The 15,000-nt window shown below is 33.4% G+C and overlaps 1 protein-coding gene across 5 annotated transcripts in view; it reads left to right on the forward strand.

Annotated features, from left to right (window-relative positions):
- Positions 1 to 15,000, forward strand: part of ZCCHC7 (zinc finger CCHC-type containing 7) — a 253,394-nt gene that overhangs the window by 222,410 nt on the left and 15,984 nt on the right. For all 5 annotated transcript variants that reach the window (XM_049626560.1, XM_049626570.1, XM_049626597.1 and 2 more), the window contains exon 6: positions 1,863 to 1,898. In XM_049626560.1, coding sequence (XP_049482517.1) covers positions 1,863 to 1,898 — 36 coding nt within the window. The remainder of the gene's footprint in view (positions 1 to 1,862; positions 1,899 to 15,000) is intronic.

The following is a 15,000-nucleotide window of genomic DNA, read 5'->3' on the forward strand; positions in this document are numbered from 1 at the left end:
ACTCAGTGATTGTGATTTTTCAACCGTATTATTCTGAGGACATTGTGGTAATCAAGAACTATCCATAACTAATGTATAAATAACTGCTTGCTTATCTCTACCGTGATCCAACTCAAATTATAGATACATAGCAAAAAGCTTATGATAGAAGGTAGGAAATGAATATTTAAAGGTATATTGTACATTAGAGCTTTGTGTGTAAATACGTTTATTTAAATAAATTAATACATATATATATATATATATATATATATATATATATATATATATATATTTTATTAAGAACCTTTGTAACCTACAAGTTTGTGACGGTTATTTGGTACCTAACATAATTTTTGCCTTCCAAAGCTACTTTATACTTCTTAAAAATAGTTTCCTTTAGATCAGTGCTTTTCATCCAGAAATCACTGTGTTCAAGTGGCTTTTTTTAGTCAGACACTTTAGTTTGCAAGAATATGACTTTTAAGTTGGAAAGCTGACCACTAAATAGTCTAATTTACATACCTTTCTTTAGAAAGGTATGTCCTTTCTTTAGAAAAGGACATAGGATAGTTAAACTTAAAATACATGATGGATAAAATTTTCAGCATGGTTAGAACTTTCTACTCTTTTTTTTGTCTAATCACTTATGATGATATAATCAGAAGATGTTTTGCCATTCAAAAATTATTTTCTGAATTATTTCCACACCCATAATATTTTTAGATTATATGAATTATCTTCATTAGTTTTATCACTAGCCTGAAAAATAAACGAAAGAGGAATGACAAATCAGGTAAAGAATTGTTCAAGGTATAAGTCAAAGATGATAAAGGTTTAAGAAAGACTCAACTCATTCTAATTTTAGGCATGCATATGTGTGTGTATATACATGCATATGTATGTAGATACACATATTAACACACAAGTTATAAATTCACGTTTACTTTAAGAATTGTCATTTACTTAGCTTGGTGGTTTAATATATTTAAATTGTTACTGTAACATAATTATAAAAAATACTTACTGTCATCAGCTGTTCTTTTTCTCAGAAGACAGCAGACCAAGAAAATATAAGAACTTGGTTAGAAAAGTGTTTCCTTAGCAGAGTCATAATTTAAGTATAAGGAAAGAGGATTTGTATTTGTGTTCATAAGAAAATGCCTCCTAACTGGTGTTTGTTGTTGCTGCTGCTCTTGCTTGTGGTTGTTTTTGTTTTGTTACCTATTCTTTTGCAAAGTTATTGAGGTTTTATTGGTTTTTTAAAGTGATTTGCCTATAAATGTACAGATGGAGGAGACAGCTTTTAAGGGAAAAGGCATGGACTTTAGATTGAGGTTGTTTTTAGTTTAGTTTTGGTGTAATTCTCTCTTTACCCTATTTCATAGGTTAGCAGCCAATGATTAGGTAAAAAGATGGCAACAGACATCAGAAATATGTAACCACAGCAAAGGCTTCTTTAAAGCCGTTGCTATTAAATTCTTTTTTTTTTTTTTAAATCATACTACCAAGGTTCCAAATGTTCTTTTAAAAGGTGTATTTAGTGATTCTTACTGATTTTGACCACTGCTGTTCATTTATCAGTTTAACTGAGTTATGGCTCTTAATCACATCTTAGTGCCCAAAACTTCTAACCTGAAAAGAAAAAAAGAGAGAGAAAACTTTGTTACTGGCTTTCTGACAATGGCAGGGAGTGTGTTAAACCAGTGTAAAATTCAATTAAACTGTCTAGCCAGGTTTTTGAAGCTGAAATGCAGACCCTTTCTGTTAAGCTTCTTATTTTCCTGTGACCGACACCGGTGGATGCTGGGTTATGCCAAAACCAACAGGCTGTAAAGTACCTTGTTTCATGCTCCCAGCTGATCAATATTTTTATTTTCCAGGCTTGCCCAGAAATCTGGAGGCAGTATCACCTAACGGTGAGTAGAAACACCTTTTTTTTTTATTTTCCCCAAGACCTAGCCTATTTATCCTTCTCTGAACTGCTGACCATAAAATATAGACAAGCATCTTCTACTGGAAGATAATAAACATCCAAGAGTTTTTGCACTGAGAAAGCAATAATATACTTTTTCTCTTCTTCCCTGCCCACTGCTCTGTTCTATATCTTCCTGTTCTGAAAAGAGTTTGTTTTTTATTACTCACATCATTTAATGATTACATCATGATATTTCTCCGTCTTCCTACACTACACTCATGAAATTAAAGGGAAAAAGTATGCTAGGAGCCATAAAAAATAATAGTAATCCAGTGTCTTTAAAGTGTTGTATTATCTACGGTCCCTAAGCATACAGTCCATCATATCTTCCATAATCATTTTTCTGGCTTTATTGAAATTTTTGCACATATTTTTTTTAATGAAGCTAAGAAAAGCTTAGTGTATCTTTTGCATAGAACAATTCAACTGTCATATCCTTAAGCTCCTCTTGACTTATTCAAAGTGTATAAACATCTGCTTAATACCATTCAAGTTATTCAATTCTCTGGTTTCCTTTTATTGTGAATTTAGGCTAAGTAGAAGTAGAAAACATAATTACTATGGAATCAATTGGCTAGTGCTCAATATTATGAAGTCAGTTTATTTTTAATATTCAGCTTCAATAATTTCAATAATTCACCATAGTAGTCATTTTTTAATATATTAAATGTGTTATACTGCGCAAGATGCGATAATAAAAAGTATTCTTGTAGTTCTGCAGTTGCAACAGTATTATAAAAGCTCTTCCTTAAGGTTTAACATATTAAGAGGGTTTGGTTATAGGAAGACAGTAAAAATAGAAAGGACGAAGTTTTTACAAAACATGTCTTCTTACTGCTCTCCCCTTGTAGAAATAAAAAGTAAACCAAGCAGTGACTCAGACTACCAATAAGACTGTCACAGGCCCAAGAAGCAATGAGTAATGCTCGATGGTTTGTTTTCATATTGTTATCACTATTCAGTTTACGTAAAGATTCTCAGTAGAAAGCTGTAATTCCTCAACTGTCCTTCAGTCCCAAATTGGGTTTTGTGAAAATATTTAGTGTTATACCAAAATGCACACGCGCGCGCACACGCACGTATCCCTCTATATATGTTACACATATATGTTCTAGGTGTAACTCTTATGGATACATTGTATTTATACTTATATAGCAATTTTTTTATCCTAACATACTATGGTGAAATCCTTATAGCTTAAACTTGATTGAAATCCAGTCACATATTTTTCAAAATGATAGTCACTTTTTGTAATTATATAGCAGTTTTTTTAATCAGTATTTTTATTAAATTATAACCTAATGGATTTGACACTGTTTCTTTTCCCTTTTCCCCTAAGTTAGAGAATTCCAGTCTTGAAAACTTGACATGTGGGAAGTACTATTTTAAAGCCACTGTTTTCATTACTTGCACCTATATTCTTTAATATAGCTGTCGTAGAAGAATAGAAATTGGTATTTAGTATAACAAATATTTGAAGGTTTGTTTAATAGTGTAGCTTTTGAAAAACATAAATTGTAAAGAGAATAGTTGGGAAAAAATAAATGAAAACAAAATGAATTTCTCTTTTAGAGAGTTACAATATATTCTATTCATAGGTATAACAAAATTATTTTGAAAAATCCATTTTTCTCAATCTGGAATTCTGATTAGTTTTCAAAATAATATTGAAGGTAACTATCACAATTTATAATTATCAAGTTGAAGTTAGTAATTGGTAATTTAGAATTCGTTTACTATGCAAATATACATGCTAAGCTAGTACACTTATAAACATGTATATATCAGTATCAATTTTCATCTAGAGTAAAAGTTAAATAATTATGTAGATAGGCAAATCCAAATGTGTGTAATTAAGCAGTATTTAATCTTGAATAAAAGCAGGATGCATGGTGAGTTTAGTCATCTTCAGCTCTTTTACTAGGCGATGGACTGCCATCTATTGACTTATAGTAGCCCTCACATGTGAATGTGGCATCACTCAGCAATGACCAAGTAATGAAGCCTAGGTTAGAATTGCCACTGTACATTCCTTTAAACCACTCTTCCTAAAACTCTGGAAATTTCCGCATTTAATCATTGATCAATTTGTTTTTCTAACCCAAAATGTCCATTTCTGACCCCAAATGAGCTGTGCTTTGGGGGGAATAAATTGATTAGTATATCCAGTTTGAAAATGAGAACTTTTCAGTTACTTTTATCTGGTTTTTATCAGTAAGACTAGAAGGACATTTACACAGCCTCAAGTTTAACAACTGTAATTTAAGGTCTATTTGGGAATTGCTCTCTTTCTTTAAAAAAAAAAAAAGTTTATAAGTTAAATAGAGTGTTATTTCTCAAATACACAACAGTGGTGGTGAAGCTGAATGGTGTAAGTAGACTTGCAAAATGTTCCAAATCATAAATTTCTTAAAACACATTCTAAAAGTAAGACAAAAGTTAAAGAAGAGAAAATGTTCACTATTTTCAGCAATTAAATGAGATGAAATAAAGTTTTCTTAACAACTTGTATCTGAATAGAACAGCTTTTTAGCCAAACTTGACTGGACTTCACTACATTAAAAAAAAAACAAAAAACTAAGACCATCATTCTAAAGGGTACATGAGAGTAAAACTCTAATAAAAAGATACTATATAGATAGATAGATGTGTGTGTGAATGTGTGTGCATGCATATTATAACAACTGATTTGGCTATGGCTATAAAATTGTCATGTAATTTAATGACTTTAGATGATCACTTTGGAGCTCTGCATAGGAAAAAGAAAAATCTATGATTTTATTTAGCAATTAAATAATTTCCCCAATTAGTTTATGTATTTACCTCCTTCAGAAATGTTTATAACGTTTTTTAAATCTTCAATACTGTAGCATTGTTCTTGTATTTTACTTTCTGTTATATTTTCAGGTTTTGGTAAAGCCTGACTTTGAATATTCTTTTTCATGTTTCAGATAACTCATTCTAGATAAAAATTTCCCTCTTTATTCAAGAAGGAAAACCCCTTCCCCCATTCCGTCATTTCTAGTTTCATTTATATTAAAAATCCTAGGCCAAAATGGCCACCAACAGAGTTTTACAACCAACAGAGTTTTTAACTAGTAGAGGCTATAATTTGACATGCTTTGGACATTTTGTTAATCTTGTTTTTAATCTACTTACTTTAAAAAAGTAACCAGGAGTTTGCTATCTGGGGGCTGTGTGTGTGTTAAGAATCAAAAAGGACAATGCATCTTTTATGTTTAATTTTGCGCCTGGATTGCTTTGTGTGCATTGTTAAAATGTTACAACCTACCACCTTCTACTTTAACTAAAAGTTTAAATAGGAAGCAAATGTAACCTTTTTGGAAGAATTACCTTTTAAATGGTTTCTTTATATATAGTGTTTCAAATGCCTAGACTTCACTTCAAAAAGTAAAATGCTTGCTGTCAGGGAAACGGTAAGGAGTATGGTTTCCTTGCCTTCCCGTCTAGCCTAGGAAAAAGCTTGTGACCAGAGTTTACTAGTAATCGATAATGTCTTACCTGAACCAGTTGAGTGTCAGAGCGTGGACCATAATTAACAATATTGTTTCATCTTACCACTCAGTTTTCTCTCCTTACCTGGAAACATTACTTTAGAAATGTGTTTTCTGGGTTTTCACATTATGGAAATGAGAGTTTTACACTAAACAAGAATGTTACTCTAAAGTAAGTAACCCTAAATATGAACAGATTTAAATTTAACTTTAGAGCGATGTTTTGTAGTCCAAAAGGAAGGAATAATAAAGTGGAATTTGGTTGTGAGGCTATAGTTATCCAAAAGTCTTTATCCTAGAATTGTGATGAAGGTAGGATGGGTAACAGTTTTCTAACTGCCTAAAACTAAAGTGGGTTTTTAAAAATACAAAATTTCCAAAAGTCAGCCTCAAGCCAGAATCTTTTTGTGGGGGAAAAAAAGTCCCTCTTTCTCTCTTAATTGAATACATGTTGGGAGTCCTACACCTCTTTCTGGGAGCTCTTCGGCTACATGAGCAGAACCGCAACACCCGCAAGAACCCCATCCACAGTAGATACCAAGTGACATGTCTTTTTTCATGTGTGTGTTTAAGAAAATAGAACTGGTTACACGTTGTATTTTAAAGTGTTAGAAGAACTCCATAGAAGAGTGAGAACTAGGCCTCACTCTGTTTTAGAATTATTTAAATCAACTTTTTTTTTTTTCTTGTACCATATCTTGAGGCCTGGCATACAGGTTATCATAAACTAACACTTTGCAAATTCATTTTGGAAGCTCTTACTTTGCTAGTTCAATTCAGTTTGCCAACTGCCTCAAGAACCAGGAGCACCCTTGTTTAAACTGTAGGGGTTCCCCCCTCTGTAGCTGGTGTTGCTATTTCAGTGTTTTGATTGGTTAAGTGTTGCTATTGAGATATTACATCTCTGTCAAATTTTCAGAGATTTAGTTTTCATTAAAAATGTCCTTAACACTGAAATGCTGCTGAGGTGAGTGTAATCATGCTCTGATGATTCAGAAGGAACAGGACTGTTTTGTAGTGCCTCGGGGCCGTTTTCTCATTGTAGTACTTACTATAAAATATATCAGACCGCTTTATGTTTCAAGCTACTTGGCATCTGAATAAAAAGAATTTCTGAATGAGCACTGATGACTGTTTTCTAATACTTCATATATGGTGACAGAGAAGATACGTTTGAACTGTGACTAAAATTGTAAAATATTTTTCAGTTGGAAAATTTATGTGAATACTTTTATATTTATTTAAGTACTCAACTTGTTCTCTAAAGAATTTAGTGTCAACATTTAGCTAGCAATTTTTTTACTTCAATCTTACCATGTTTAGAATTTACTATAAATGTAATTACTACACTTACAGAGTAGGTCACCTGAGTTTTATTTTTAAGTCTTTATTTCAGTGTCATGCTGGACCACATTTTTCTAGAACTTATCATTGGAAGCAATTGGAAAATGCAATTTCAAAGCAAATGAAACCTGGAATTATCAATTTCAATAAATGAGATTCATTTAAAAATAAATACAATTTGCTAAATCATCAAAAAGCAATTTTCTAAAGCTTCTGTAAAAGGAAGAGGGAAAAAGTGAACACTGTGAATTACAAATGCACATGTTATTTTTCCTCTCACAGTGTTATCCTCAGAAATTTAGAGATTGTATGTACACAAACTTATTTATAAATGGGAATAGAATAAAATTTAGATTTAGATATTAAATTTATTTGTATTTATTGAAGCACGTAGGAAAACCTTCATACTTTCTTCTTTTCTAAGAAATACTGAGGTGTCATCCCCTTCAGAGAAAATTTCCAACTTATTTTATCACTGTTTTAATGCAAACATTAATTTGTTTTAAATGAGAAATCAATATGGCGTATTTTGAGTATGTTTTTTTTCCTGTGTTAATATTTTTATTATCAAGTGTTTTATAACATTAGTTCTGTTGTAAATATAAGTATTTCAGGTAATCAGGCAATGAAAAGTATGCAGCATTCACACAATTTTTAAAAGATTCATTATAAAAATATTTTGGCCTAGATGCAGCTGTGTTTTTGCCATCTTCTAAATATCTGAAGATATGTCCAAATAACCCCTCATCATTTCTGCTCATTTTCTTGGTAGCACATGTTGTTCAGTAATGAACTGATTGAAACTGAAGCTGTACTATAACAACTAACTTTTCTCATTTGACAGTCCCTGTGCCTTTTTGTCTGCCTTTAGTAGCTGGGGGCAAAGACCATTCATTATATTTAGGACTTACATATTTACAGTATGGGCTTCAAGTGTTACTTCTGTTTTAAAAATTTAAGGGAATACTCATTACGGTCTTCCTTTTCTTTTCTGTTAGCAAATGTTTCTCCTGAGGATGATAAAAAGATATAAATTACATTTGAACTTTTTACTACCCTTTTCTCTCTTCCCTAGGTATGTTCACCTTTTTGATACTTAAATTGATACTTAAATTCTGTAGTGATTAAATTCTGTTTGTAAGTATTTATATTTTTAATATATATAACATTTTTAAACATAAATGATTTGAGGAACACATACATTATTCATTTAATCCCAAATAAAACTGTTGTTGTTTTTCACTCACAACTCTACACTTTTAAAGAGTGTTTTTCACTCACAATTCTACACTTTTAAATAGTTATAACAAAAATGAATATAAACAGGTAGCCTGAAAATTTTCAAACTGCAGTTTAATACTGTGTAGTATCTGACTATAAAGTAAGTTGTAGTTTAAAAATCTGGAATGTTAAATGATGCCTATTCTTGGTCATGTTAACCATACATAAAGAGAGTAGAAGTAGTATGTAGAATGCTTTTAGTATATTTAAGTGATTCTTTTTCATGTGTATTTTGAACAGGTGATTCATATCATTCCTTAAGTAAATATATTCCAACTGATTGAGTTTATCATAATCTTCTCTGGACATTCCAGTGCAAGAATAAAAGTAGATAAAGCATACTGGACCAGTAATATTTGTATTAAACTTTCCTTCTAGTAGTCATGCATGTAAATGACATGGTAGATTACAGTAATTCCTAACAGGTCTTAAGTATTTAGGAATCACTTAGTTACTCACAGTCATGATCAACCATAACCTTTAAGGGTTTTGGTCAATCATTTGAATAATCTTCACGAATAGACTCCTGAAAGAATCCCTTGACTTGTTGATATGAATAGTCTCTCTGAACTAGTGTTGTATTTTCTGTTACAGTATAAACTGTATTAGTAATCTTAAATTGAATTAAGTTTAAGATTTTAAAAGCAAAATCTCTTAAATGACTAAAAGTCAATGAACTATTGATAAAATCAGTCAGATTTTAGACTTGAAATTCATTTGCCATTTGATCTCCACATACAAGAAAGTCATGGGAGTTATGTTTTTGTACATTTGTAATTTTTTTTCAACTATTTTGAACTCAGCAATGGTCATTTAGGGCCAATGTCCTTAGTTTTTTGGAAATACCAAAAATATTATATGAAGAAAAATGCCACATGTTTAGAGACCATTTGATCAAAAAATTTTTTAGTATCTTTGGAATTAATATAAGCCTTTGCCTTAATTGATATACCAGTATACTGGTAGATCACATTTCAAATAGGAGTTTTTCCATGGGAATGTTCAGAAATCCCTGCTAGCTTTGTAAAAAGAATTCATGTGTGTGTGTCAAATGGTAATCAAGCTACCAAATTATTTTTTTTTTATTTTTTTAATTTATTTTTGAGAGGACACAAGTGGGGGAGGAGCAGAGAGAGAGAGAGAGAGAGACAGAATCTGAAGCAGGCTCTAGGCTCTGAGCTGTCAGCACAGAGCCCCATGCGGGGCTCAAACCCATGAACTGTGAGATCATGACCTGAGCTGAAGTCAGATGCTCAACTGACTGAGCCACCAAGGCATCCCTTCTTTTTCTTTTTTTTTAGTTTACTTATTTATTTTGAGAGAGAGAGAGCATGTGTGAGTGAGAGAGGGGCAGAGTGAGGGGGAGAGAGAATCCCAAGTACACTCTGCACTACAGCCCGATGCAGGGTTCAAGCCCATGAACCAAGAAATCATGACATAAGCCAAAATCAAGAGTTGGAGGCTTAACCAACTGAACCACCCAGGCACCCCAGCTACCACATTAGTTTCATTCCTTTTTTCAAAAGTCATATGAAATCAAATCTATTATATGGATTATGAGGTCATCTTTATAACTCTGTAATATACCCATCTCTATAAATGCCGATTTTATATAAATACTGTTCTTTACATGTATTTGTGGATTACCCCCACGTTTCTTTTCACTTAGGGGAACTAAATTTTGGATCATTTATTAACTTTGTTCATACAGTAAAATCTCAAATTTATCTTTCTTGGATCTCTCCCATTTCCTTTATTTATAACTATACCACATTTCCTCCTTGTTTACTAAAGTCCTTAAGAAACATGCAGTAAAATTGATTTGGAGTGGCAAACTCATCCAGAGGAAATTACTAGGGAATGTTTATTACAGAGAAAAGAATGCCAGCTTCGAGATCAGACATTGGCTCAAATTCTGTCTCTTTAATTTACTAGATAGTCAAACCTAGTTAAAATATTTGGCTTCTAAGATCCTTGGTTTTTTCATCTGAAAAATGGGAATGGTGCCTTCTTGTTGTATGTAATGAGTCAATAAGTGTAAAGTACTTGGCACAATACTTAGCACATAGCCCATATTCAACACTGTGTGAGCTCCAATAAAGCAAACCCATAGACGCCTCGCACCTGTAGAGATGACCTCTGGGCTAATAGCCCAAACTCAGACTATTGTAATGTCTTTTGAGAAGACTATTGTTTACCTAAAATGAGGAGATTCATAATGACCTCTTTACTTTCTGTCTCCTAAAAATGTTTCCTTTTTATAATTACTGAAGTTAAAATACTCACAAGCACTGTCTTTTGTTAACAAAATTTTTTACCTCGCTTTTCATCTTCTAATTATTTATCCTCGTCCTTTCTAGAAATGTAGGTAATGTTTAAGTATAGCAAACTTTTTTTTTTAATTCGATTTGCTCAAAAAAATCATTATAAAGACATTTAAGAAGTAGGTCACAAAAAATATTTAGGCTACTTCTTCTCCTAATGAAAATGACTATATAAAATTTGTGACATGTAAAGAAATACTGATTTTGAAAAATATATGATCTAATTATATACATTAGTAAACATTCACTTCTTAAATGGTAACTTCAGTGTCATCTGAATATAGTCATCTATCATAAGCAAATGAAATTATATCAGTCTTTTGCTTTATATATATATATATATATATATATATATATATATATATATTTTAATATGAAATCAAGTAATTCCCACTCACACATAAACCAATTCTATAGGGGTAGAGGATTTATGTTAATCAGGTGAAAATAGCATATCAGTTTTTTTGTACTTCAGATAAAACTGCTTCATGCCTTCACATGACTGATGCCAGAAACGAGCCTGATTTCACAGCAAGACGTGGAGGTGTAAGAGCTCCGTCACTTCTACACTGTTTTTATTCTCATATAGGTCCAGCAAAAAAGACAACACAAAATTAAGCATCTTCTCAATGCCTGTGATTTGTATTCTTGCAAAGAGCGTTCCTATTCCCTGTTGTTCTTTATTTTAAAGACAAGCAGGAACTAAGATAGGGCATATTGTAAAAGCAAAAAAAGCATTACTTTCCCCCTCTTTAGACAGGTCCTTCCAGCTGTGGAGTTCTCTGCCTTTGTGACTGTCGGTTAAGAGTATTGCACGTGAATAAGCGGGTTTGGATGGGGAGGGGGAATGCTGTGTGTTGTGAGTCATGTGAAGTTATGGTAAAAATGAAAATACTGGTGTTTATTTGAATCCTCTGTGTTGTAGCTAATAAATATAATAGAGCTACAGTTCTATTATTCTACAGTTTTCCGGTGATGGTTTATATACCATTATATGCAAAATATATAAGCAAATTTGAATATGTTAAGTAGTTCGTATGGTTGGAAGATATATACTAATGTGGTTTCTATGTTTTATAGTCTACCCCAATAAACCTTCAGATGAAGTATCCATGGATTCACACATGTATGTGTTCTTTTCTGTCCCTTCCCCCACATCCTGTCTTCACACCCTCCTCATCCCTCCACCCTGCTTCAAAGCTTGTGGTCCCTTTTCCATCCGCGTACTAAAAGGTTCTTTGTAAACCAGGCCATTTGTCCATCATTGTTTGGGGTCCAAACAGTGGTAAGATACCCTGTCACCGATCCCGCGTGCTATGAATGGCAGCTCCTCTCCGGACAATTGGCGGAGGGGCCGAGAAATATTCCTGAGAGGATTATTTAACCTTTCAATTTAGAGGGCACAAAGCCTGGCTGATTAATGAACTTTCTGATGGGCGCCGATAAGCGGATCTATTTCTTTATTTCCCCTAAAAGTGATTCCTTCTCCTGTCCATATTACTATAATCTTAAACCTAAAATGTGGCAAATAGATTAAAAAACAGCACTAAAGAGTTTATCTGGCTGGCAAACTGAAGGAGCGAAATTAAAATTGGTAATGACAGCAGTGGCTCAGCCTCATATGTGGTTTTTAAATGCACTGTGTATTTTGAAGAGACTTATTCTCCAGCGCGCCTGGTAATGACTGCTTTTGGTGCACAGTCTGGGGCTGGCTCCTGTTATCCCCCCCCCCCCCCCCCCCCCCCCCCCCAGGATCCACAGATTTTGGGCCCCGGCGGGGGCCGGCCCCCGTTATCCCCCCCCCCCCCCCCCCCCCCAAAAAAATGAGTTGTGTTATCTGGATGGCTGCAGACACATCCGCGGCCCCCGCTCTCACTGCACGGGCAGACAAGGTCGATAGCATTACAAGGTATTTGTGGCAGCGCTTGTTTCAGTTTTCAGAGCTGCCAGTTTCCAGGCGGATTTGAATTACAAAAGAAGAAGCTGGCATGAAAATTGAAAGGTTTTATCGGCTGGTCTGAAGCCTCATAGCACATTGCTTATTTATGCAGTCCATTTGCACCAGGAAATATAAAAAGGAAATACATTTTTAAAATAAGGCCATAAAGACCCAGATATGTTTAAGATGGCAAATAAAATATAGATACCTATAATATCTTTCCAGGAAACGATTTTCACTTAATGTTGCACATTACTTCAGAAGAGCATTTATGTTGCTGTCATAAATTTGCGCGTTCGTGTCACTGTGTAGGTAGTCCCTGGGGATTAAGAAGGAAGCCTTTGCTAACTTACTTTAAAATTAAAATAGACGGAGGGATAGCCCTGCAGTTTGAGAGCTACATTGGAAATATTTAAATAGGGTGGTAAATTAAACTTAAACTAACATTTTTGCATTCCATGTAAAATTAGCTATGGCCCAGTGAATAAATGCCACTACCTTTGGAGAAAATTGGGATGCTTTTTAAGCCATGAAGATTTGGAGCATTCAGGGAGTGAATTACTGTGATCCTTACTGTCTTGCATATGTTCATTGTTCTCTGCTTACTGAGGTTTTCTTTTTTTGTTGTTGTTTTTTTTTTTTTTTTTTTTGGGGGGGGGTAGGAGGGAATATAGGGTGGGATCTCATTTACAAAAACAAAAGTGATAAATAAGTTCAATAGCTTCTTTTTATGAAACCTGTGCTTCATTTATTTTAGTCTTCATATATATCGCCTTTTAGACTTTTGCCTAATGCTTAATGTTGTGAATATATACCGTCTTTTCAGTATTGAGAGTTACCAACAATTTACCTCTCTTTGTATTCCTTTAGTATAGTCTCAACTTAGTGAAAAAGATACACTCAGGCAATCCCTTACACTCTTGGTTACATAAAATGAAGATACATGTATACAAACACACAGTACTGAAAGGCCCTTGAATAATCAATGGTCTTACCACTGGTCATTTGCACCCTTCGACCCATTGGTTTGTAAAACTTAGTATCTGAAAGAGGTGTAAGGAGGAAGTTAGATGTGTATAGAAAATATCAAATCAATAAAGCAACACTTTTCATTCTGCTGTAGTTCAAATGAACACTGTTTTAGAATCCATTTTCCAATAAAGCAAATTACTCTCAGCTAAACCATGAGAGATGCAATTTTTTGCAATTTTCATTTTCACCAGTGTCTGGTACCTTTCTCATGTTTTCATGACCTGGACTAATTATTTCATGTAGTTTTTTTTTAACAGAGAAAATATCAAAAGCATACACGTCTGCTGCATGCTAATGATGTGCTGTACATTTTTTCATGAATTTTCATAAGGATTTTTTTCTACGTAGCATGTGTGGCTTAATGATGTAATCACCCGATAGACTAGAAAATGCTCCAAAGGAGACGTTCCGGTCTGTTGTGTACATAATACATGTTTCAAAAATCTGCCTAATTAAGGAATTACCCAATGGATTGGGAGTCTGTTGGGTACATGACATAGTTTTTTTTTAACACATAAAAGATATAGGTGTATCATTATATATGGTACTTTTAATGGCATTTTTAGGATGTAGGGGAAATTAGTAGCAATGTCCTCTGGAATACAATTGAATTTTTTTTTCCCTGGGGAAAAAAAAAAAGAAAGCTTAAAAAACTATATGAAGGAGGCTTTGTTTTAAAATAATTTCAAAACCTTTAGTTTGGGGAGAAAATTCCTCCCAGTATTCGTCAAAAGTAATACCGTGACTGTTTGCCAGAATGGTCTACAAATGGAAGACTTTGTCCCAAACCGTGGTTGGAACAGACCTAATGTCCTCATCTGCAGGTGTGAGGACTGGCCCCAGAAAAACACTGACAAGGGAGGACAGGACCTTTGTATCTTTGGTCATATCTTGGGATCTTGGGATCATCATTTTTGCCTTGCCACAGACTCAGCTTTAGTTCAGTTCACTACACAACTATTTGCCTAACCTTTACATTTCTTACTTGCATTCCTTTAGGCCCCAGATTTGATTTTAAAATCTTAAATACCTACCAGTTACATTTCACTGGAATTTATATTGTAAACAATACTAAAGGAAAGGGAGGGCATTCATTCTCTTTTCCCTGCATACTCTTTATAAAACTAAATAAAATACTTAAACTATATCTGATCTCTAGAGTAAGCAATAAATATAATATCTTTAAAGAGGAAAAAATACATATTTTAAGTTGAAACTTTTCTGCTCAGCTGTTAAATTCATGCCATTGGTCACTTCAACCAATGGACTTTGACCATGATGACCTAACATTTGGGGTAACATTTTCTTGGGAAATACTATTTAATACTTGGGTTGGATTTTTTTTTTTAATACATGAATATTGGGGTGGCGGGGGGAGGCTTGTGCTATTAGAAAGAATAATTTGATTTGGAAATATTTTCAAAGAATTGGGTCGTTCTCAAGCATGAAAAGCATGTCGATTTAAGAGGTCTATGAACAAATGTGACTTGTCCAGAAAGACTGGAGCTAAGCTCAGTATTAAACGTTACATTTGGTCATGAATACATTTACCCCAAGTACTTAATGTATTTGCTTTTTAATATATGTTCATGTAACAAATTGGATTAA

Source organism: Panthera uncia, chromosome D4 (genome assembly GCF_023721935.1).
Source record: "Panthera uncia isolate 11264 chromosome D4, Puncia_PCG_1.0, whole genome shotgun sequence".
Lineage (NCBI taxonomy): Eukaryota > Metazoa > Chordata > Mammalia > Carnivora > Felidae > Panthera > Panthera uncia.